Consider the following 25,899-nt stretch of genomic DNA (forward strand, 5'->3'; position numbering starts at 1 on the left):
AATATACTGGGCTAAGCCCAATGGGCTAATCTAGCCTAATCTATACACTAACAAAACTCAAAATTTAAGTTGTTGAAAGTATAGGTTCTTTTGCCACCAAGAGCTTTGTATCGCAATGAATATCTCTTGGCATTTTCAACAAAGATGTCTAGAATTCAAATCTTATTTTTCTCGACTATTGAATTATCAATGTGTGTGTGTGTGTGTGTGTTATTTTGGATGGAAGAATTAAACAATTATTAAACTATAAAACTCAGCATTAATTTGAAATTAATTTTTAACATCCCTTTACCATAAAATTTATTGTTTAAAAATTATCATATTAGTTGTGAGATTTCAAATTTTGATGTGAATTATGCGGTATTTGTACTTTTGTAGTGCAAATTGCACACATCCACAATTCAAGTGAAATAGAAAACATTCTATTTTGATAATTATTAATTAAGTTATTAATTTAGATATTGATTTGGATTATAAGGAGTGTGGGGGTCAAGAAACAACCATAGTGACAACAAAATGACTTACACAATTAATTTATAAAAGAAATGACAAAAATTCCACAATGGAAAAGCTAAACAAAAAATTGAAAGATAACAAGGATCAAACAAGGCTTTTATTGATATGGGAACAATTTTCCCAAGGTACAAGGGATAGGATTAAAAAGCTAAAAACTCTTAGACATATTCTACTATTACAGCTTTCTCTCTCTTGTTCTTCTATAAATCTTTTCTCTCAATTTTTCTGAATCCCCCCATCTATTGCACTTCCCCTCCTTTTATGGAAATTTTTTCCTTCTTTCTTTCCCCAGCTAGCCCGTTCCCCGCTGGATTTGGGGGATATTGTCCCATCACTCTTCTGCTCTACCACTCTTTCATCATGAAATTGGACTTTTGGGTGTGTTTTCACTGTTCAGGCCAGTCAATTAACATTTAATGTGGAAGAGATTAGGTGAAAACATCTCCTTAATGCAGAAGTGACTGCCCCAATGGTCCTTATCTCTTCATGGCGCTTCCTAAGGTAAGTTTAATGAAGGTGGCATCTCGATCCACAGGAGAACTAGTCAACCGTGGTTCCTTGCATATCTACTATCGAAAAGGCTCTGCTTATTCCCATCCAACACAGGCTGGGGTTTGAAGCACATTGAGCAGCCGTGGAGTTCGAACATTATGCCAAACCCCTAGAGGGTTATGCAAGCAGGTTATCAAAAGAGTGAGATGGGAGAAACCTAACATTTGTTGGGTCAAATTATATTCAAATGGTTCATCTAAAGGGAACCCGAGTACTGCTGGAAGTGGAGGTCTCATTAGAAATGAAAAGGGTGAATGGATCTGTGGCTATGCCAGAAAGATTGGAATTACCACCAGCTTTGTTGCGGAATTGTGGGGTCTTAGGGATGGGCCAATTCAATGTCTCAACTTTAATCTTTCTTCTGTACTAATAGAACTAGATGCAAAGCTATAGTTGATTTATTGGCTAACCCGTGCTATTCCAATAATGCTATATCCCCTTTAGTGGATAACTATAGGTTCCTAATGGCCCAGCTTCCCCAAGTCCAAGTCAAGCATTGCTCCCGGGAAATAAACAGATGTGCAGATGCCCTTGCACAATTAGGATCGAAGCAAAATAGTGACTTCCATTTGTTTAATTGTCCCCCTATGGACATCTTAGATCTTTTTAATTTCGACATACTTACGTAGACTTTGTCTTCTTCTTTTTAGAATGAGGTAAACTTTGTCTTGAACCTGTGTTCTCTCTTTAGTTTTTAATGTTATTTGATGTTTACCAAAAAAAAAAAAAGTAATCAGCTCGAACCTCCACAAGATTCACCTCGAGGAGTTANTATCACTTAAGATTTATTGTGAAAACATTGTGATTGCATTTCTCAATTTTAATTTCTCATTCTTTATTTTATTTTTCTCCTATTTCTTTACTCTTTTTTTTATCCATATTTTCTTCTTTTTTTTATTCCCCTTTTTTTCCCCTCCACACGTGTACCTTCTAATTATTATTATTATTATTATTTTCTTTCTTTCCCTTTTTTCCCTACCGGGCACTCCAGAACATTTACTTTTTTTTTTTTTCTTTTTTCTTCTTTCCCTTTTTCCTTACACTTCTTCCTCCAGAACGTTCCTGTTCTTTTTTTTTTTTTTTTTTTTCTTCTTTCCCCTTTTTCCCTACCACCCCAGAACGTTCCCACTTTTTTTTTTTTTTTTCCTTATTTCCCCTTTTCCCCTACAACTTCCTCCAGAAAATTCCAATTGCCACAAAGCCCTCTTCTTCTTCGTTTTTTTTTTTTTTTTTTTTTTGACAGTTCGAAAGCTATAAGGAAGAGGGAAGATCCCTTAAGTCTCTGCCACCATTGGGTTTGTATTTGATTTTGATTTTGGATTTGGGTATGGGTTTTCAGTTGATGGTTTAATTTGAGTTGATTTTTTGTGGATTTTGGGTTTGATTTTGAGTTGATTTTTTTTGGTTGATTTTGAGTTAGGTTTGGGATGGGTTTTCCAATGGGGTTTGAGTTGATTTTAAGTTGTTTTGTGTTGATTTTGAGTTATTTTTGGTTTGGTTTTGTTGATTTTGTGTTTGGATTATCAAATGTTGAAATGAGTTTTGTTGATTTTGTTGATTGTGGTGGTAGATCGGTGATAGTTGGATGGTGCTATGTTTGTAGCAGAACAGTGAGGGCAGAGCAGAGAAAGAGATGACAGGAATGAGGATCCTTTATTGAAGGGTAATTTGGTAATTGCCCAACTCACCCCGACGGATATATCAAAACGCGCACGGACTTTTGGCAAAATGGACCTGAAGAGCTCCTTTCATCCTTGCGCATTCTCTTCACAAGTATAAAACGCAACTTTTTCCAATTTTTTACTAACCAAATGGACTTTTTGAGCTGGCTTTTTTCAAAATGTGCCTTTTGGGCTAAAAAAGTTGAAACAAACGGCACTTACTTGCAGTACAAGGTTCGCATAAAGCAACCTATATTTAAACCTTTAAAATACAGTTCCCAAAAAAAAAAAAAAAGGAAAAAGAAAAGAAAATATATAAATCTGAACACATATTGGGCGTAGGCTCTCACTCTCCAATGTCGCCTCAACCACCTCGCTTGCTTCCCACTTCCGTCACAAACCTTTTGGTTTTGACAAACTTGTCCCAAACTGACAATGAGGGTTACTCATAGCTTTCTAACCAAAACCATATGATATTTTTTGGAGTAAAAACATCAGTACTCTATTAAGAGATTAATTTGTAATATGCTCCTTGTGGGGATGAACATGAACTCGGGCTGAGAGCTAGACCCAATAGATAATTTCTAAAGATTATTATTAGTTAATATTGGTGAGAAAATAATAATTTTTTTAGAAACTTTGAAAGTTCTTTTAAAAAAAAAAATTTAAAAAGTTTTATTAAAAAAAAGAATTTTAGAAAGTATTTTCATAGTACTTTACATATACATTGTCCTTTTTGGTAATTTACTACTCAAACCGCCACTTTTATAAGTTCTAGCCAAATACTCAGCTTTTTAAAAAAACACTTTTTAACAACTTTTACTAAACACTCAATTTTTGAAAAAATATTTTTTTATTGTGCACTTTTTTAAAACTCCACTTTTATCAAAAATCCCAACCAAACTCACTCTAAAACACAAGTGAAAGTTCAATGCAACCAAAAAGCACAAAGAGGTGGAAATAATAATCTATCGCCCAATTTACAAGCTCATAAATCCTGTTTTACACAATACTATTTCAATATATATATAATTGAACATTACAACTAGGTAAACTGTAAAATGTATACCAACAACCCCACTATTCCCTCCCTTCTCATGGCAACTATTGAGAAAGAAATGGAAAAGAAAAAAGAATCAACTGCCAACTCCCAAGTTACAACATGAGACTGCAGGAGAGGAGCTCATTTCTATTTGTATGAGAGCAACTGATGAACTTTGAACTTTTGCTTGTCATATTTGGTGGCTGGAAATCTTCAAAGAAACTTATTGCACGCGGTAGGTAGAAGAGAGATCCAGACACATGGATGCCACTCTTTGCTTCTATTTACTGCTATGAGCCAAAACAGTTCCCTCTTGGCACTGAGAAAGAATGTAGGAAAACACTTTCTGCATATGATTTACAGCTCTTGCCTGGATGTACATGGTGATTTCACTTTACATAACCTGAATTTTTTAATCTCAGGCATCCCCTTCCCTCCTGTCTCCATTTTCTTCTTGACCCGATACAGCATGTAGCTGCTGCTGCAACTGTTTAGTTATAACTAAATTATCAATGCAAGCTTCAAATGATGTTAATAATTAATTCCTACATAAACAATTGGACCCCCACCCTCTGTCTATCCCCTGATGGGTAAAAAATCAAAAAGACAATGCCCGTGGAGCATTCGTGAAAGGAACCTATCCAGGTGTCATGTTAATCTACTAACAATCCTATTCCTAGGTCAACAGCCAATCAGTACCGACCAAAACCAACCTATTTCTATTAGAGTGAGTTATATTGTTTTAAAAATTCCATGCTAGGCCCATCCCAAAGTCATGGAAACAGATAATTCAAAACTGAAACCCACCCCCCCCCCCCCCCCCCCCGAGCAACTCACTTGTATGCATTTTAACTTTTCAGCAGTCAGCTCTTCACACAAATTGACCGTCCTGCAGAAACGGGGAGAAATTTAGAGAAATCTCCACACACTGGAAAAACAAACAATAAACAAAACAATAAACAAAAGAGAGATCAGAAGTACTTATGATACCAACCTAAATTGAAGCTCAGAGATCTTGAGAAGAAGTAAACGTTCCCTCTCAGAAGCTGCTGCTTCAATCTGTTGAAAGAACAAATCAGAGAAACTAGGGAAGAATATCGGGCAAAGCGTTAATCGAAATATGTCAGTCCAATTGTCATCAGCACAAAGCAAAGAAACACATAGTTATCATGAAACTGTTTTATACAAACTAGATCTATTATGGAATTTAAACAAGATAATGGAGTAAGGGTTCCAAAATGGCGCTCTCAAGAACCTTTTCACCAGACTCCTTCACATTGAAAATTTTTGGCACGTAAAACTATGTATGCCAATTCATCATATTTATCATAGTGGTGTAACAAGCCAAATAGTGAGCAAAAACATCATCCTTGTCTGATCACATACACTTGTCACATTTGATGGGATTATGCCGGTCAACACACAATCAAAGAACATAAAGTGCCAACTTTGATCCATTCATAATTGCATATGCCCTCATCTCATTTTGTTGGAACTGTGGCCACAGGATCCTCATGCAATAACAATTGGTAAGTTTGATTTTCATACTAAATTTATTGGAGAGTAATGAAAGTACTTCATGAGGAAAAACTTTTTTTTTTTTTTTTAATAAGTTACTTCATGAGAAAACTAATACGAACAGAGTGCTTTCCATGAAAACAATCAATCAATAATCACTTATCAAAAGAATAAAATATAAAAAAAGCAATTATTGGCATGGAGAACTTAGAATGAATTTTGGCGAAGGAAGTCTCAGAATTGTCTTTATTTTTCCGTCCAAAACTTAAAAAAACAAAAAGGCTAAGTAAGAATGCAACCTACAGAAGGGAAGTCTAATCACAGAAACCTTGGCTGCATTCATAAATAAATTTCTACTAACTAGCAAAGCTAATAATAGTCTAAGTAATGCAAGGGCAACCTATTCTTCAGCAAAATTTCAATGTTTCTTTTGTAAAAAGAAAATGAATTCAAACAGTTTCCAACTAGACAGAAGCACATAGATAGAAAAATATACTTACAGTTCCATTGTTCTCTGAACTACGAGGCAATGGCGGCAACTTTCCATTTTGGGTAGCTGAAAGAAAATAGGAGTGCCTTACAAACGTGTTTGATACCCGTTTTCTCAATATAACTAGATATAACTAAGAATCATACTCACCATCTGCTACCTCAGGTGGTTGCATGCTGTAGAGCAAATTCATGATAAGATCCTAGTATACAAGTAAAATTTTAGCAAAAGAATCTATTGAACACAGATTTAAGTTTGTCAAGGACTATTTTAATGGTCAAAATCAAACATAAAATCATAATCTCTTTTATAAGTTTGATTTCACCTGTTGCGCTGTGGTCTGCATAAAAAGATGCTGAAGGTGAGGCATGAGAAGTGAAGCAGGTAAATTACCATTGCTAAATTCCTTTGGCGACTGATTGATAGGCTGAAAACACAGAATTACATTATATGAATTAAAGGAAAAAATAAAGACCATCATAAGGACAAATTCTATGACTAAAGTAAACCTTACAAGTATACTAGAATGTCAGACTTGATCTTCAATATAATCCGCCACTTGGGAGTTGGATATATTAAATGTAAACGTGTGGATCAAGATAAAATGCTACTTAACAATTGGGCATTATTGTCCACCCGCTTACACAAACACACACACACACACATTAATAATTAACAAAGTACAGCACACAAGCCTGAAAATTTACAAATAGTAATATCTAATTTTCACACAACATTGCAGACACCCACAGACGTCAAATATTGTCTTCTTTCCTCGCAAGAAAAAAAATCCCCCAAAAAGATAGTATTATTCTACCATATTAGTAAATCTTTTACGTGATTGTACTACAAATGAAAGTGGTTATTAACATAATTTATATAATTAATGATAATAGCTTAATTTTGCATATTTATATTATTATTAGAAAGCATTATCATACTTATTTTTGTAGGATGATGAAATTAAATAAGTGGATTTGTGCAAAAAAGAAATCTAATGGATTTTAATTTTACAAGGGCCATGATGAAGTCAAAGAATGTCAACCTAATTAAATTCAAGTCCAATTGGAGCAAAGAATCAAAGGAAATTTGCACCAAATCCAAGTCCAATTCGGATTAGGATTCAAATTGGGCTGGAAAGCTAACTTAAAGGGCTACAACTTTGTAGTTTACCAAAAGTCTGAATTCTGAAGTTAAATAGGCCAAAAACGTCGGTTAAGAAAAGCCTAAAAACTTGGGATTTTTTCCAAACAGGAATTCAACTTGTAATAGGATTCCTTGACCCATTTAAAAGCTCTTTAGGGCAAAATTCAGAGGAGCGCTATTGTAGAACACAATTTAGGTTTTCTCAAAGTTTTATTATAGTTTTTTAGAGTTCTATTTGTGTTATGGCTTGCTAGAAGCCTTGCTAAGGCAAAGGGAGAAACTTAACCGTTTATTGGTATGTTCTTAACAATTATTTATTGGTTCTAATGTTTATGTTTTTATGTTTTTAATTGTTTTACTTATCTAAAAAAGTGTTTAGTTCTGTATAATCCTTTGATTTATCGTAGACTCCGAGCACATTAAATGCTTAGTATTCCCTACAAACTAATTCACTAGTTTTGTTTTGCCTAAAATCAATTAATTGCATGAAATTACTTTAGACAATTAATTCTTGAGTTTTTATTGTTAAAACATAGCGCCTAAATATATTGTTATTTTCTCTCAATTTAAATTACCTTTACTAAATTATCAAAAATCTCTCCAGTTAAACTTTATTATTTTAGTTTTATTTTCTTGTGATTTGCTAATCAATTCCCTTTTCCCTGTGGATTCGACCTCGGACTTTCCGAGTTATTACTTTGCCACAATCTTGCACTTGGGAGCATTATTTAAGTCGCAGCAAGTTTTTGGAACCGTTGCCGAGAAACTAGGCAATTAGAGAACCGTTCCACTTCGTTTGGAGAGGTTTTCGACATTAAATTTCTTCACATATTTGGTAATATCTCTCCCAACTCTTTTCTTTTTAAAAATTTTAGTTTTCTCTTAGAGTTTTACTTTTATTTTTACTTCTTTTCATTGTTAAAGGTATTTGTTGTTTTCTTTTCTTTTCTTTTTCTTTCTTGCTTTCCCATTACTTGCGTGTTTAGTGTCGTGATAGTGATAATCGCTTGGTTAGAATTGATTCTAATAATTTGTTTGGCAATTTATCTGATTCTTTCACACATTCTAATACACTTGATATCATGGCGGACTTAGAGAGTAATCATGGTGATGAGAATAATTTAAATAATGTAAACTTCCACGCTCACCAACCCATTAGAACTCTTAGGGATTATTTGCAACTTACTAGGAGTAGTGCACCATCATGCATCATTTTTCCAACTAATGCAAATAATTTTAATTTTAAGCCCGATATGATTTCATGGCTTAGATTCTGAAAATCCTTACCTACACTTAAGGAATTTGAGGAGGTATGTTCTACCTTCCATGACCAATCATGTAATGAAGAGACCATTAGGTTAAAGTTGTTTCCTTTTTCTCTTAAAGACAAGGCAAAAACTTGGCTTAATTCTTTGAGACCTAGGTCAATTGGTACTTGACAAGAGATGGAAACTCAATTTTTAAAGAATTTTTTTCCAATTCATAGGACTAATGCACTTAAAAAACAAATAATGAATTTTTCACAAAAAGATAATGAAACATTTTATCAATGTTGGGAAAGATTTAAAGATTTGCTTAATGCTTGTCCAAATCCTGGCTATGAAACTTGGCATATAATTAGTTTTTTCTATGAAAGTTTGACTCCAAAAATGCGCCAATTTGTAGAGATGATGTGCAATGAAGAGTTTTTGAATAAAGATCCTGATGAGGCTTTTGACTATTAAATTTGATCTCTTAGCTGAGAATGCCCAATCTTGGGATACTACTGATACCTCAAATAGGTTTAGAGCATCTACCAACCCCTCTGGGGGTGGTAAGTACCAACTTAGGGAAGATGATGACCTAAGTTCTAGGGTGGCTAGTGTAACTAGGAAGCTTGAAGCCATGGAATTAAGAAAGGTCAATAGAATCAATACTGTGCCTAAAATTGATAAAGTTCGTAGAATTTTTGAGACCATGGAACACCCTACCGATGAATGCCCTACAATTCCAGCTTTTGAAGAGGTGTTGCATGATCAAGCAGATGCTATGAAAATGCTGAAAAATTCATACCCTTCCCTCTATTCAAAGACATAAAATTCAAGCTGGAGGAATCACCCAAGTTTTAGTTGGAGAAATGATAATGTGGTTGCACCTCCTACACATGGTTCTTCATATTTTGTTCCCTATAATCCCCCTCCAAAGAAAAGTCTTGAAGACACTTTGCAACAATTCATGCAAACTCAATCTACCATTAATAATCAGACCTCAAAAGCCATAAATTACATTAGGAGCACTCTCACTAAATTGACCACATCTATGAGCACAATAGAAAAGGGTAAGTTTCCATCTCAACCACAACCAAACCCCCAAGGTCAATTTTGTGTTGATGATTGTAGTTCCTCTAAAAATGAAGTGAGTCAAGTTAAATCTGTAACTGCTCTTCATGGTGGAAAAATCATTAAAAAAGATATTCCTAAAAGCAATACACATGATGAGTCTTCCAAAATAAAGAGTAGTGATAAAGTCCTTGAGCCTAAATCTAATGAAATTGAAAGGTGTCCTATTTCTGCTCCATTTCCCCAAAAGTTGATTTCATCTTAAAAAGTGAATCAAAATTTTGAAATCCTTGAAGTGCTTAAGCAAGTTAAAGTGAACATTCCTCTTTTGGATGCCATAAAGCAAATTCCATAATATGCTAAATTTTTGAAAGAGTTGTGTATAGTTAAGCATAAGCTTAATGTACATAAGAAGGCATTTTTGACTAAACAAGTTAGTGCAATCATTCAAAACAATAGACCTCCTAAGTTCAAAGATCCAGGTTGTCCTATTATTTCATGTGTGATTGGTAATTCAAAAATAGAGAAAGTTTTGCTTGATCTTGGGGCAAGTGTGAATCTTTTGCCGTATTTAGTGTATGAGCAATTAGGTCTAGGTGAGTTAAAACCCACTTCCATAATTTTGCAACTTGCCGATAGATCTATGATTGTACCAAAGGGTGTTATTGAGGATGTTTTGGTTCAAGTGGACAAATTTTATTTTCCTGTTGACTTTATTATTTTGGACATGCATCCTGTTTCTAATGCTAATTCTCAAATATCTGTGATTTTAGGAAGCCCATTTCTTGCAACTTCTAATGCATTGATAAATTGAAGAAGTGGGGTTTTAAAATTATCTTTTGGCAATAAGACCCTTGAGCTTAATATTTTTAATACTTGTAAGCAAACTAAGGATGAAGAGGATGTGCATGAAGTTAACTTGATTGAAACAACTGTTCAAGGCCAAACATTAGAAACTTGTTTAGTCAATTCATGTGATTTTAACTTTGATGAGAATTTCGAAATTGCATACATTCATTGTCTCTTGGAATCTGCACAAGAATTGGAAGCGAGCAATTGAAAATTAAAATATGAGGAGTTGCCACCTTGTGAGATAAAGTTGTTCCCATCTAGTGAGCAAGTACCTAAATGGAAGTTGAAGCCCTAGCCAAATGATCTCAAGTATGCTTTTCTAGGAACGGATGAGACTTTTCATATGGTAATATTTTCTGAACTTGATTCCTTGCAAGAATGTAAGTTATTAAATGTTTTGAGTAAACATAAGAGTGTCATAAGAAGGAACATGGCTAACATAAAAAGACTTAGTCCATTGGTTTGTACTCATAGGATTTATTTAAAGGATAATGACAAACCATCTAGGGAGACTAAAAAAATTTTGGAAAAGACAGTTAACCCAAATCGCAAAAATTGGTCTTTGAGGTTGAATGATGCACTTTGGGCATATCACAGTGCCTATAAAAATATTCTTGGTATGTCTCCTATAGACTTGTTTATGGTAAAGCTTGTCACTTGCCTGTAAAATTGGAACATAAATCATATTGGGCAATAAAGATATTTAACTTTAACTTAGACAAAGCTAGTTCATTGAGAAAATTCCAATTGAATGAGTTGGAAGAAATTCGGCGTGATGCATATGAGAATTCTAGAATTTCTAAAGAAAGAATGAAGGTGATGCATATGAGAATTCTAGAATTTCTAAAGAAAGAATAAGGTCTTTCAAGACAAACAAATTTTAAGGAAATCTTTTGAACCATCGCAAAAAGTTCTTTTGTATAATTCTAGGTTACATTTGTTACCTGGAAAATTGAGATTTATATGGACTAGGCCTTTTATTGTTAAAAATGTTTTCCCCCATGATGCCATAGAAATTGAAAATCCTAAGAATGGTAACATAGTTAAGGTGAATAGACAACGTCTTTGGCCATTTCTTGAGAATTTTTCACAAGAGGAGGAATCCATTAATTTGGAGGATCCTATTTATCAAGACTTGCCAAGCAATTAACATTAGTATTTGTGTCATAGTTTAGATTGTGTTTTTTTTTTTTTTTTCTTCTTTTTATTATTTTTGTTGTTTTGTTTTCTAACCCCTTTTGCAAGTGTTAAAATTTTTTTATGTTCATTTGTGTTCATCTCTTCAAGGTACTCTCCGTAATCTCTACTCTTTATTGTTTTTCCTTGTTAACATTGAGGACAATATAAGTTTTAGGTTAGGGGGAGGAACTTGAGATGATTTGCATTTGTTTTTATTTTATGTTAATTTTTTTTTGGTTATTTTTAGTGATTTTTTTGTTTTTGTTTTTAGTCCAATTAAAAAATACAAAATAAAAGAAGAAGAAGAAGAAGAAGAAATGTTGCTTTAGCAAGAGTTTTAAGTCAAAGTTCTTTATGCTACTTCTATCTAAAGAATTCCACTATTTTTCATGCTCAACTAGTATGCACATGCACTTTAGCCACACGAACATGTTTCTTGGTTGAGAGATAGAGATGACTTTAAAAATCTTGAAAATAAAACGTAGAGACTATAACCCAAGTGAGTTCTTAAGCCATTCATTTTTTTAGAGGATTATTTTCTTTTGATCTCATTTTTGATTTGGAAGCACATAACTTTGTTATTGCTTAGTCTCATTATTCTTTAATTTGGTCGAATGCTAAAAATTCATCAATTTTATGCCACACCTAAATATGTTAAAGTCATGGATTTTGAAGAAGTATCACAATCCTCAAGAGATGATTTTAGGCCATCTTTGTTAATTTTGAGCCTTTATTATTTTCTTTCTTGATCCATTACCGCTAGTCACCCATTTAAGCCTATTATTTTAGCCATTCTTTCTCAAACCCTTTCCTAAGGTGTTCCAAGAATGAATGCAATCAAATTGTCTTATTACGATAAATTTGTGGTGAAATCAAGGAAGATGATACTGTACCGTATCAGCCAGTACAGCCAGAATTTTCCGTACCATTACCTTAGCCGGTACAAAAACGTTGGCATTTCGTACCGGTTTAAATACCGGCCATACCGGAGCCATTTCGGTTGTACCAGAGAAAAATCCGGATTTCGGCCAGTAAAAAAAAAAAAAAAAACCCTTGTCGTCGCTTGCCACCACAGATCCGGTCACCAACACAACGCCACTATCAGAGTTCTCTACTTTTTCTTCTCGGCCTCACATTGCTACTATTACTGCTTCGTCCTCTTCTTCTTCTTCTCTTCCTTTTTTTAGTTTTCTCTTTATCTTCCTTTCTCTTGTTTTATCCGCCCCTACCCACGAGAGTTGCTTAGTTTTTTACTACCAATTGGCACACTTTTTAAGGGACTAACACTAGTTTGACCGGTGAAGATTTAACAAATAGCGAAAATTTGAATGTAATTTTTTAACTATTCAAACTCTCTTTTATCACATCAACCAATAGCCAGTAAAAGTCACACACGTGTTCAACACTTCAACTATAGGCTTTATTTTGAAATTCATTTTTCTTTTTGTTTTAATTATCTAACTACATTATTTATTTTTATTATTATTATTATTATTGGTGAATTGAATAAATTAGGCATTTATATTCAATGAGCCATAGACTCATGATTTTATATAAAAATAGCGGTAATTCCGAAACGGTATACCGGTATTGACCGGTATTCAAAATATATCGTACCGCTAGCCAAACCGGTACAACCTCGGGTACGATATTGACTTCTTTGGGTGAAATAGTTGGAAGAAAAGGAGGACTCGCTCAAAAAAAGAGTCATAAACAGAAAAAGAAAAATGTTGAAAAAAAAGAATGTGAAAGAGGAAGAAATAGATAATGAATCTGTTGATGAAATTATGAAGAAAAAAAGAAAAAAAAGTGAGTGCAGTATTCAAGAAACTTGAGAGAATAAATTAATTGGCATATATTCAAAAGAAGTTGTCTCTCTAATTATTCTTGGGAATACTTTTTATTTTTACCTATACTCTTTGTTCTAAATTCCTCTTATTTACCCTACATTATGTCCCAATGAAAGTCCTATTTGATCTTAAGGAAGGTATGGTTTGGATCTTGACATGACTAATCAATGTGTATGGTGTAATATTCTTAGTGTTTGGCATCCTTTCATGAGACTATAAATATCATTTATTTTGCTTCACCGTTCTTCATATTATTGATATATGAGATATTAGTCTTTGTTCTATATTATTTTGCTCACATATGTTTGAGAGTGTTACACCATTTTCAGAGTGATTTTATTTGTTGAGTGTTAACAACTGTAAGATTTGAGTTGAAGCATAACTTTGGATAGAAATTCAAGCTATATTTTATCTTAAGACTAAGGTTGTGTTTGTGTTGACTAAGAGATGGATGAACCGTGGAATTATTCTTTTGTTTCTGAGGGATAAAGTTTGCATGGCCTGAATGACCAAGAGCATATTGATTGGGTTCTAACATCTTCCTCAATTCTAGTCCAAACACCTTCCAACCATGTTTTTCTTTCCCTTCAGGGATTATGACAGACCTCCGGAGCCCACCAACTTTGAGTTCAGACACTAGCAAGAACTGACCAAAAGAATTTGATCCTCGTTGCAAGGTGTAGGCAGAATCACCTTCCCTAAGCGTGAAAAATTGTTTAGGATTTACCCCAATCACCGTGTGTTCTATATTTTTCATCAACCATAATGCCACGCTTTTGCCCATAAACACTGATTTCATGAAGTATTTGCCCCATTCAAAGATTCTTAACGCAAAGAAATTCCCTCCTTCCTCCACCACCAACTGAAAAAGCTTTGATTCAATGAAAAAACTACGTATCCCTCCCATACTAATGAAAAGAAAAGATATCTGACTAATCTGAGGTAGCCGGGCCTCCTATCCCACCGTAGACACTATAGTGAAATGTTGGATCATAAAATCTGAGAAGGGGTAGAGCAAATTCTGTGAAATCACGCCAGAGTTTTCCTTCTATAGAATCAAATGGTTTACGAATTGGTTACATAGCACAAGATACTCTTTGTTCTAAATTCCTCTTATTTACCCTACATTACGTCCCAATGAAAGTCCTATTTGATCTTAAGAAAGGTATGGTTTGGATCTTGACATGACTAATCAATGTGTATGGTATAATATTCTTAGTGTTTGGCATCCTTTCATGAGACTATAAATATCATTTATTTTGCTTCACCGTTCTTCATATTATTGATATATGAGATATTAGTCTTTGTTCTATATTATTTTGCTCACATATGTTTGAGAGTGTTACACCATTTTCAGAGTGATTTTATTTGTTGAGTGTTAACAACTGTAAGATTTGAGTTGAAGCATAACTTTGGATAGAAATTCAAGCTATATTTTATCTTAAGACTAAGGTTGTGTTTGTGTTGACTATACTATTCACACATTAAGTATTGATGGCATGTGGAATATCTTTGGTGGTTGTTAGTATTTTGACCTTTGATTAACTATTTCTACTAAAGCAATAATTTTTTGTTTTTGTCTCGAGTCACTTAAATTGCTAGGAACTAGCAATGAGCTGGTTGGGGAGTGTGATAATAGCTTAATTTTGCATATTTATTTCATTATTAGAAAGCATTATCATACTTATTTTGAGCTAATTCATGCATTTTATAGTTAGTTTTGGAATAATGCTAAGTAATCAATTTTGTGCTTAACTGAATTTAATGCGTGAATTTGCTTTTTGTAGGATGATGAAATTAAATAAGTGAATTTGTGCAAAAAAGAAATCTAACAGACTTTAATTTTACAAAGGCCATGATGAAGTCAAAGAAGGTCAACCCAATTAAATTCAAGTTCAATTAGAGCAAGGAATCAAAAGAAATTTGCACCAAATCCAAGTCTAATTCGGATTAGGATTCCCACTTGCGCACCAATTAGTATTTGGAGCATAAATTTTGACTCAGATGTTCAATCGAGATGATTCAAGTTGGGTTGGAAAGCTAACTTAAAGGGCTACAACTTTGTAGTTTACCAAAATTCTGAATTCTTAAGTTAAATGATCCAAAAACGTCAATTAAGTGAAGCCTAAAAACCTAGGATTTTCTCTAAACAGGAATTCAACTTGTAATAAGATTCCTTGACCTATTTAAAAGCTCTTTAGGGCAAAATTCAGAGGAGGGCTGCTGTAGAACATAATTTAGGTTTTCTCAAAGTTTCTTTACAGTTTTTTTGGGTTCTATTTGTGTTGTGGCTTGCTAGAAGCCTTGCTAAGGCAAGGGATGAAACTCAACCGTTTATTGGTATGTTCTTAACAATTATTTATTAGTTTTAATGCTTATGTTTTTATGTTTTTTATTGTTTTACTCATCTAGAAAAGTGTTTAATTCTGTATAATCCTTTAATTTATCGTAGACTCCGAGCACGTTAAGTGCTTAGTATTCCCTACGAACTAATTCACTAGTTTTGTTTTGCCTAAAATCAATCAATTGCATGAAACTACCTTAGACAATTAATTCTTGAGTTTTTATTGTTAAATCACCCGACTAAGATCATCCTTCGTATGAATTTTAATTGAGTTATAAAATAAATATTGTTAAGACTACCAATATATATGCTATGTGTGGATCCCTAAACCTTAGTGCTTTAATATATTGTTATTTTCTCTCAATTTAAATTACCTTTACTAAACTATCAAAAATCTCTTCAGTTAAACTTTATTATTTTAGTTTTACTCTTTTGTGGTTTGCTAATCAATTCTCTTTTCCCTATGGATTTGACCTCGGACTTTCCGAGTTATTACTTCGCGACAATCTTGCACTTGGAAGCATTATTTAAGTCACAGCAATTAAACTAATTGATCAAGTCAGTATACTAACCGCTTGCTTGGAATCAAAAATCCATTCACCAACACTAGCAGATTTTCTTAACGGAGATCCCTAAAAACAACAAAACAGAACATCAGGTGAGAATTTGAAACCCATTGTAATTACTTCAACAATATTTTCAAGTGAAAATTGGCCAAATACCTGTGTGGACCGTCGTGGAACTGTACTTAATGGAATATCCTAGGGCACATCTTTAAGTTAGTGATAGTCATATAATTGGGAGGGGAGAGGGAGAGAAAGGGGAGTTGCCCGGGGAAGGGAAGGGGTGTTCATTATAAAGCCTTACCTTTACAAGATCTAAATTCTCTGATGTTACTGAAAATCTTCCTCTAATTTGCACCAGATTTGCCTTCGACTTGTCATCTAAAGAATCCCTAAACCCTATTAAGGGGGAAAAATAGTTAATGTCACAAATTCTGTGAACCTGCAGTCTATTGTTAGCAGCATCAGAAGCAGTGATGATAATGATGATATTTGATGCATATTGAATTACTTCATTACCTCCAGTAGACTTTATTGGAGCTGATAAACTGTTTGCCGAAGCTCGGTTTGGAAGCATCAATGGACCACTAAAGCTTGGTGCCCGCCGTACTTGTTGGAAAGCTTTCTCGGTAGATGGTTGAAGTTCAAGCTCAGTCCTAGTAATTAACTAAACATCAGCTACTTGCCCACACCACCAGAAAAATATCCAAATGACAAGAGCATGTGGAAAATGAAACTTTTCAAATGAAACAGAAGTTAATAATTTGGCTTCGTAGAATAAATCCAAATACATCATGACAAACCTTTCAGAGATTCGCACTCTCTCTGATACTGAATGACTAAGCACAGCACCGGGCATAAGTGGGCCACTCTGAGTTTGGCGAATTTTCACTGTTTGAGTTTTAGTCTTGGCCTGTACCATGTCCTTTTCTGACATTGATGAAGATGCCTCAGTGCTTGAGCCATTTTTCCTCCAACCAACTTTCTCTTGGCATCCAGATTCCAGTAAATCACTTTCCACAACCTTTCCCTTTCTATTCAGGATGTCAGCCTGTGGTTTTTCTTCACCACTATTTCGCCCTCTGTACTCGGGCTGTGCTAATTCATAATTTAAATTCAATTTCCCAAAACTGGATTGGAAATCAATTGAATCCTGCCATTGAAAGATGAGAAAATATTAATTCACTTGATTAGAATCAAAATTTCAAAGAGAAAACAAAGATAAAATAAGATTGATATGCACTCTCAAGAAGCAGGAGAAAAATTGAACACTTGGACTGCTCTTGAAAAAGAAAATTAGATGTCCGATGTAGTTTTAAAACATTACTACCTTCTCACTGACAACATATTTCATGCTTTCATCTTCCCTGATCTCTGGCCCATCATCATCATCATCTCTCACCTAGAAAAAAATTACTTCAGATTAACTGACTAGTATAACCAACCAAACACTGTCCAAAAGAAGATACTGTCTCAATATGAACTAACTTGATAATTGGTAAAGATTAAAAAGAATATTTCTTACCAGTGATGCTTGCGCTTTTAAATCCTCGATATCAAAGTTCCAGGCACTAACTCCTCGCTGGTACTCACTCTGATAGCAGCAAGACAAGACATTACCACCAAAGATAAGAAAAAGAGTAAAGTAACATTTTATGTACAGATATCTCTGATCACTAAATGTAAGATATTACAAAAACAACATTTTCCCAGTTTTTTATTTACACTAATTCTAGTCTGAGCAAAGAAACATATATGACATAAACGAGATTAATCTCTAGCTTTTGAATGATCCACCAAAAAAAAAAGGCTTACATATCTTCTTTGTATAATCATTATTATCAATCTGCAAAATAAGTTAGAAAACAGGCCAAAGCCGGCTAAAAGAGCAAATTCCAAATCAGAAATACGAGTTGTTGGCATGCTTCGACAACAGGAAACCCCTCATTTGAAAAGCCCTACACTCTAAAACAGATTGTTTTCTCTGTTTCAATATTGTTACTCCTTTTTCAACAGTTTTCTATGGATTAAGAGTCTTCAATAATCATTTAAAGAAAAATATGAAGTTTTCCTCTGATCTAATGGCTTTTCCTGGATTCAGAATTTAGGATGGACATACCCAGTCAACTACCAAATAACATACATGATTGTAACTTAGATTCCTCAGTGGTAATAAAGCAGCACACATATTCAAATAGGGGGCAGTTGTCACTGATAGTTACTTGATCATCTTAGTTGAGGTTTTCACAAATGGACAGAATATGAACAGGGGAGGGGGGAAATAGTTAAAAGTTCAAAAAAGCATTCTCAAGAAATGCAAACAGTTGAATATTAGAAAATAATAATAATAAAAAAATAAAAGACAATTTGCTACATCATCATGACCACTGGTAAATCAAATTTAAGTTCAAAATAAATGGCGTGAACTAAGGTTTATGACCTGTGATATAGCCTCTTGTTCTGCTGAAGGCATTTTCTTTAGAGCTAGTTGTGCTGCATCTTTAAGCTGCAAAATTAACCAATGCCATCAGACAAGCCCACCAGGACAAGTGAAATTATGAATGTTGCATTCCAGCAGTATGATGGTTAACCTGGAGGGCTTTTACACGGTTCCAAAGGGGTGGCAAATCAGCGAATAATTTCTTCACAGAAAGCTCTGGAGACTTTGCATGCTTGAAAAAGGAGTGTTTCAATAATTTCTCTGCTGTTGGCCTCTTTGCTTGATCTTTCACCAAACACATTGCAACCATTTCTTTAAAAGACTGATCACAACTGGAAATCCTCCAATTAGAATATTATTCCATAATATAAAGACATTGAAAGATGGAAACCACCAGATAGTGAAGTATATATGTCATTTTTCACTTTAGCCAGAAAGAACATGAATACCTTAGAGAATTTTTTATCTCGATCATAATCAAGCCCAGGAGGGGCATTCTGTATCGTCATCAGGAGAACCTATAGAACAATAAAGGGTCAGATATATTTTAGATGTTTCAACAAAGTGCTACCAAGAAAACCTACTTAACCTTATGCAATTCTGCAGGTACAATCTTATTGAACCCCTATAATGTAAATACCTTCATTGGAGGATATTTTGAAAATGGTGCATGACCGTGAGCCAGCTCCAATGCCGTGATACCAAATGACCAAATATCAGCCCTGTAGAAGAATGATGCAAAAGAGAACCAAGTATATATATTATTTTATTATTTTCTCCACAAATCAAGACATGAAATTGACTATTTATGCAAATAAGACATTCAACAATTATCAGAAGAGAGTGATTCTCTGTTTGATAAAGAGTTTAAAAAAGGAATAACAGTAAAATACAGGAAATGCCACAGTCCCTATCACAAATTTGCTAAGTTTAAAGGACCATCTATTATGGGGCCTACATTCTACACACAGACATGTGTATATAAGTAGATATTAACATGTAAAGACGCTGAAAGCCTTCCTTTTGTCCCAGGCCAAAAGCAACCCAATCCATGCTCAACAGACCTTGACCTAGAAAAGACTATGCCCAGTTTACCATGGCAGCTAAAGCTTTCAAATAGAATAAGTAGGTAGTGCTGAATAAATCAAATAATGGCAAATCATCAAGGCAAACAAATGCTACAACCATAAGCCAAAGTTCTAGAGCAAGTTATCAAGTTCAATTGGGGCTGTGACAAACAGAAGCAACACCTGCATGTTCCAACCCTAACCCTTACCCTCAAAGCTCCTCAATGTTTCTTTGAAATTATAAAATGGAATAAAACTCACTTGGAATTATATCCACTTCCTGGCTGCAATACCTCTGGTGCCATCCTGGAAAGCAAAGATATGTTGAAATCTCAAACACATGGATAAAAGAATAAATTATAATAACATACAGCATCAAACCAAGAAATATCCTAAAAAGAAATTGAGTCCATTGACAATATATCTTACCAGCATGGGGTCCCTACAAAAGTATTTCTTGTTCGTTGTCTTTCACCTGTATCAAACATGCAAGCTGAAACACCAAAGTCGGCAAGCTTTATCACCCCATTTGTATCAAGTAGTATGTTTCCAGCCTGTGATGCAAATATCACACTTAATTTGAAACCCTCCTAACATATCTTTAAAAAAAGAAGAGCAAATATAGACCATGTAGTGGAGGGATGTTGAAGTTCTACATTCAACTAACCTTAACATCCCTATGAATATGTCCTTGTCGATGAAGGTAGTCCAAAGCCTTCAAAGTTTCTTTTAGTATAGAACCAATAGCAGCTTCTTCAAAGCCATCCGGGTATGCTATCTTCATGAGGTGCAAACAAGAACCCTCCGCCATGAAAGGCATGACCACCCAAAGGTTTCGTCCAACAACAAATGAACAATAAGCCCTAACAACATTTGGATGATCTATCAAAATCATTGTTTGAGCCTCCCTGCGTATGTCATCCTGCAAAATAACACAAAAAATTAAAAATTAACCATCATTTAAAGCAAAATATAAAGAACCAACTATTTCTGATAGATTACACAATTTAAGCTCAAGTAAAGAGGCAACCAATAAAAAGTAGAAATAATTGAAAAAATAGCAAGAATACAGGAAAAAGTTCAGTTTCAAGAATACATATGTTGTGTGTGCGTGCGCGCGCGTATCTCTGTGTTTTTTTTTTTGGGTGGAAATTTTTGGTTTTATTGTTTGGTTTCTGTGAGATTAGATTCGAAGTAAGATCTTGTTTGGTTAGTGTGATTCGATTTGGCTTTGATATCTGTGATTGAAATACTAAGGATTGCAAAATATTCATTTGAAATGGTTAGTTTGAGTTTACACTTCGATTCTGCCGGGAATTTGTTAAGAGTGATTTCAAAATACTTGGTTAGGTTCGCTTCTGACTTTTTGGTTGAGTATTGAATAAGGTAATAATCTTGGAGAGGAATTGATTTGTGTTTATTTCAAAATCTTGATTGTGTCTCCACAATCTTTGTTTAATAGTAAAGGGAAAGATGATTTGGTTTCGATGAAATTTTTTACTTAGAACGGTAATTGCGGGTTTTAAAGGTGTTGTGGGACTTACTTATAGATGGATAGGAATTGGAAAGTTGTGTGGGTAAAGCTTGACTAAACAAAGAGCTCTATCCGAGTTCATAGTTGGGTCAACTGGATCACTGAGCTTGGCTGCTGGACTAGAGTGGAATTGGAAACACGATGGGATGTTTTGATGAGCCTGAATCTGGTGTGAGGCGGCTTGTGCTTCTTTCTGATTCACTAAATTGCATGCTTGATGTGCTGTAATGCTATTGGAGAAACTGTATTGCACTTGCGTTAAGTGAACTTTTTTGGATGTTGAGATTGGATATGTGAGGACATTGCACTTAGGAACATGTCTTGTGTGTTTAGGTGGTGAGTAAGTTTAGAGGAAAAATTGTGATTGTAGGATTTGGGTTGTGGTTTGGGCTTGTTGTTTGATTATGTTTTGACAAGGCCAAGGCTCTCTTCTTGAAATTTTCTGGAAAATTGCCAATGGTCTTTGGACGTAATCACAGTTCCTCTCTCTCATAAAACATGTAGGTTGAGTTCAAAGGTTCATTCTCATATGGTTGTGTAAGCTGTGTTTGCCTTTAAAAGAAAGAAAAAGGCCAATTTTTGATGTATAAATGTTGCTAAAATTTGAAAATTTTGCACACAAGCAAATTCTTGATAGTGCCCGTTTGGTTTGAATCTTTTGATGGGTTAGTTTGTGGCGAAAGGCTAAGGAAAATGTAGTGCTTTTGGGTTTCAAAAGTTTCATGGCAGAATACAACTTTCCTAGAGTGAATTTGCCACTAATGCACAAGGAAGTGCATCGCCTGCTGAATCATATTGAGTTTGTATAGCATCTAAACATTTCTTGAGATTGGGTGCTCAAAATAGAAAAGACAAGCTTCGGAAAGAGCCTCTCTGTAAATGCTAGTGAGGGTTCAGGGTTGGCTTAAAAGTAATGCAAACAATACCAATGACGAAAAATAAGAAAGAGGTGAAAGCTATCACAAGAAGTAAACTCTTAAAATGATCTCAATCATTCTATCCTTGGGGGCTTCAATCCCAAGTATCTTCACCTAGCAGGGGGAAAAAAAAATCAGAAGTGTATAGGATCAATATTACACCTAATGTTACACCCAAGTAAACTCCATGTTACACCTAATGTAACTCTTTGCGATGTTAAGTCACTCCATAACTTTTTATAGTATCAATATTTTGAAAGTCCAACTGTTAAATTACAATTTTTGTTGCTCTTAATATGCATGTTAAATTTCATGTTAATAAGATGTTATATGCTATTTGATTCACAAACTCATGTTTTATGTATAATTTTTAAGTTCAAAATCTTGAAATTTAAACATTTTATGATGGGATAATGATTGATTTTTGATAATCTTGATATTTGGCAAGTATTGGAGGATAGATGGAGATAATGTAATCCAAATGTTAATTCGTCAAAAATACTTTATCAATGAAAGTAACATCACAAAGAGTTAAAACACTTGTAAGTTGAACCTGACACCCCCCCCCCCCACCCAAAAAAAAAAAAAAAAAAAACTAAAGCATACTGTGAGAGAGAGAGAGAGAGAGAGAAGAAGAAGAAGAAGAAGAAGAAGAAGAAGAAGGCGAACCAGATTACTATTGCAGCGATCGAGATCCAAGCACTTAACCGCGACGACTTCATTGGAAGGAAGATAGATCGCTCTGTAAACCGTAGCGGTGGCACCATAACCTACTTCTTCTAGAAGCTTGTAGTCGCTAGGGTTCGCTGAGTAAATCCTCTGATTCTTAGTTTTACCTCCCATCCTTCCCAATAAAACTACTGATCGGGGAAGAAAAACCAAAACCGCTTTTTCCTCAGCTCAGCTCCATGCGAAAACCGCCACTCTACACCTTGGAATCTTTCTTTCTCTCTCTAACTATCTCTGTCGCTTTGTTCAGTGAGAAATGGAATCGTTGACCGCCATGGGAAGCGCTAGAGAGAGAGAAGGAAGTAGCATGGAATGGGAGAGAGAGAGTAAGAGAGAGTCGCAGAGGAGAGACAGAGAGAGAGAGGGAGAGAGAAGTGCTGACGTGTCGAAGAGCGGCTGGGTTATCAGGATGCTGACACGTGGGTAAGTCCTCAGAAGGGACGGCTGGGACCCGCCTTTGCCTTGGCCCGTCCTCTCGTACCATCTAATTCCTACTTCTACTAATTTGGAAGAGAGGTTAGAGAAGCTGTATTTTTTGGAGTTAGGTGGTTGTTCACTGCAACCGTTTTCATTTCTAGTTTCTGAAAATCTTCTTTTGATTGGTTACCAGATCGAACGGTTTGGGTGTACTAACTTTTAGCTAGACTATTATATTATTCATTGGCTATGAAACACTTTGAAAATCTCATTAACCAATTAGGCAATTACATGGTGGATCAAACATCCTCAAGTTTGACATCATGTTCTCCAAATCTATTAAACTTCCTCAAATGGAAGATTCTATCATGTAATTATTAACACAATTTTTATCTATACTTCTATTTAAGGAATTCCCCTAATTCAACTTCAATGTTTTCAACTAAATAAGATAAATACATAAAATACAAAATTTTAAAACTCCACTAACCCATGTAAGAAAACTATTTATCCTTATCATCCCAATCACAACTTCTAAGAGTAGTTACATCAACTTGTGTAAAAAATATTGTTTGTTTTAGCGTAAGAACATATTTTTTATATTATACACAATTACTTTTTAAAAACACTCATAACAGGTTATCTATTTTACACTTTATTTTATTTAAATAATCATTTTTCACTTTTTTTTTTTAATTATTTCCACCTTTATTTTCTCTTGTTCTCTCTCATCTCTTAAGCTCTCTTATCTTAAATGTCTCCTCTCAGCTTTCTTCATTCACTCTTATCTCAAACGTCTCTTTCCTCTAAAACCCTTCTCTTTCTCTCTCAATTTAACCCACCATTGTCCTTTACCCTTCCTCGATTTGACTAGGCCAAGACCTAACCTCTCTTTTTTGATATGATCGGCAACGACTCTAAGAGCTCATGGATGCATAGTGTCATAACAGAGGCTCTCTTTGACCTCTCAAACCCCTTCTCTATCCTTCTCGCACAATCACACCTATGACCTAAACATAGGTTTTTTGGTTTTGAGATGAAATGGGTTAGAGATGAAGGTAGGAGATAACTAATTTAACTCAAGGTGGTTGATGAGTTCAAGAAGTGCTAGTGTGATTTTAGGTTCATCTTCTATTGATTTTTGGTTGTTTTTGTGTTTAAATTATAAGAAGTTGGAATTTTTTATGGCGATGTTGGTGAGAGGTGCTGGATTGCGGTGGTGGGTAAACAAGTTGATAGGTTGTGTCTTGTTTTTAGAGAGAGAGAGAGAGAGAGAGAGTATAAAATATTGAAATAGAAAGCTACAATTGTCATCTATACTACTATTTAAAGGACTTCCCATATTTAGACTAGACATTTTTTTTGTTCTAAAATACCTCTACAACTTACATTTAAGTAGAGGCAAAACTTAGGGATAATTCGGTGAAAATACATTGCTTACAAAACAAAACCACTCTCCTGTTGGTCTTCAAATTGCTTTATTCATTTATAAAAAGTGGTGATTTTAACCGACGTTGGTGGATTTTTTATTTTTTATTTTATTTTTTAGGAACACCTACGCTAGGGGATTTATATTGGTATTTTGTCTCTGAAGAGAAGTAGAATCTAAATGTGGATGTGAAGAACCCAGAGATTTCAGGCCCTCCCTCTCTAGGTACTTCTCTTTTCCCATTTTGGTGTCCCAGAATATTACAATATATTCTTTTCACTGTTGATGTATGTGCCACGTTCATGAACTGAGGCAGCGTGAAATACATTTAACAGTAGATGGAATGAATGGTCAATAAAATAACAACTTTATAGAATTTCAGTGACAAAATACCATATTGTGATAATCAAGAATGTGTATTTAGTGATTTGTGGATAAGGAATGGCTGATCATACACGTTTCAGAAGGTGTTAGTTAAAACTTAAAACTTTGTGATAGCTTTTTGTGTTGAAACTTTTGTGCTGCAAGGAGCATATAATATAAAGGTATTTTTTTAGCACATTTTTGAATAATTATTAATCTTTTTGTTTGGTATGTATATTAGAGGTACATCAAATGCAAAACACTCATATTCACATATGAAAAACTTATTTTACCCAAGCAAAACACTCATCACACCTTTAGGTATTTTTGTAATTGAAAAATGTAATAATTAAGATGAATTTTTAATATATCAATATTGTAAAATAGAAAGAAGAAGCAAACCCAACCCAAAAACAAAAAGATATCAACAAAAAAAAAAATTCAAAAGTCTTGAAACTCACACAGTAAATATAATCATAAAATTTGAGGTAGACTCCCACAAAAATTGTTAAATTCTATTGCTTTTTTTTTCTTCTTCTTCCTTTGTTTGGCATAATCTACAACTTTCTTCTCATAGAGTACCTTTTTCTCTTTGTCAAAAGTTTGTAATCATAAAATTTGAGGTAGACTCCTAGAAAAATTGTTAAATTCTATTGCTTTTTTTTTTTTCTTCTTCCTTTGTTTGGCATAATCTACAACTTTCTTCTCATAGAGTACCTTTTTCTCTTTGTCAGAAGTTTGTAATCATAAAATTTGAGGTAGACTCCCACAAAAATTGTTAAATTCTATTGCTTTTTTTTTTTTCTTCTTCCTTTGTTTGGCATAATCTACAACTTTCTTCTCATAGGGTACCTTTTTCCCTTTGTCAGAAGTTTGTAATCATAAAATTTGAGGCAGACTCCCACAAAAATTGTTCAATTCTATTGCTTTTTTTTTCCTTTGTTTGACATAATTTACAACTTTCTTCTCATA

At 34.3% G+C, this 25,899-nt stretch overlaps 1 protein-coding gene and 1 non-coding gene across 3 annotated transcripts; both read right to left on the bottom strand.

Annotated features, from left to right (window-relative positions):
• Nucleotides 1-3,684: 3,684 nt before the first annotated feature.
• Nucleotides 3,685-23,177, bottom strand: LOC112022171 (serine/threonine-protein kinase BLUS1). 2 transcript variants are annotated; one of them, XM_024054747.2, is made up of 21 exons: nucleotides 22,659-23,176; nucleotides 20,206-20,460; nucleotides 19,968-20,092; nucleotides 19,800-19,844; nucleotides 19,112-19,193; nucleotides 18,921-18,989; nucleotides 18,623-18,793; nucleotides 18,472-18,537; nucleotides 17,557-17,625; nucleotides 17,362-17,433; nucleotides 16,835-17,184; nucleotides 16,551-16,687; nucleotides 16,336-16,430; nucleotides 16,191-16,229; nucleotides 16,041-16,100; nucleotides 6,105-6,206; nucleotides 5,930-5,981; nucleotides 5,790-5,845; nucleotides 4,766-4,830; nucleotides 4,609-4,660; nucleotides 3,685-4,258 (listed from the first exon to the last, which is right to left on the bottom strand). In XM_024054747.2, exons 1-21 carry the CDS (start codon nucleotides 22,830-22,832, stop codon nucleotides 4,190-4,192), a joined length of 2,205 nt encoding a protein of 734 aa, XP_023910515.1. In that variant the 5' UTR covers nucleotides 22,833-23,176; the 3' UTR covers nucleotides 3,685-4,189. The 2 variants fall into 2 exon arrangements, with proteins under 2 accessions (XP_023910515.1, XP_065637848.1); XM_065781776.1 differs by lacking the exon at nucleotides 16,191-16,229 and having other exon boundaries at nucleotides 22,659-23,177.
• On the bottom strand, nucleotides 8,419-8,525 carry LOC112022194 (small nucleolar RNA R71). The gene has a single exon (XR_002883870.2). It is a non-coding gene; the product is annotated as a small nucleolar RNA R71 (small nucleolar RNA).
• Nucleotides 23,178-25,899: the final 2,722 nt, after the last annotated feature.

The sequence above is a fragment of the Quercus suber genome, unplaced genomic scaffold (genome assembly GCF_002906115.3).
Source record: "Quercus suber isolate HL8 unplaced genomic scaffold, Cork oak 2.0 scaffold_278, whole genome shotgun sequence".
NCBI lineage: Eukaryota > Viridiplantae > Streptophyta > Magnoliopsida > Fagales > Fagaceae > Quercus > Quercus suber.

Bases quoted from the DNA above. Each gene is read 5' to 3' on its own strand.
- LOC112022171 (XM_024054747.2), bottom strand. From the start codon at position 22,832: ATGGGAGGTAAAACTAAGAATCAGAGGATTTACTCAGCGAACCCTAGC. The intron at 17,185-17,361 runs GTAGTAATGTTT...TTTCAATGGCAG, and splicing joins AATATGTTGTCAGTGAGAAG to GATTCAATTGATTTCCAATC. The intron at 16,431-16,550 runs GTAATGAAGTAA...CCCCCTTAATAG, and splicing joins TCCAATAAAGTCTACTGGAG to GGTTTAGGGATTCTTTAGAT.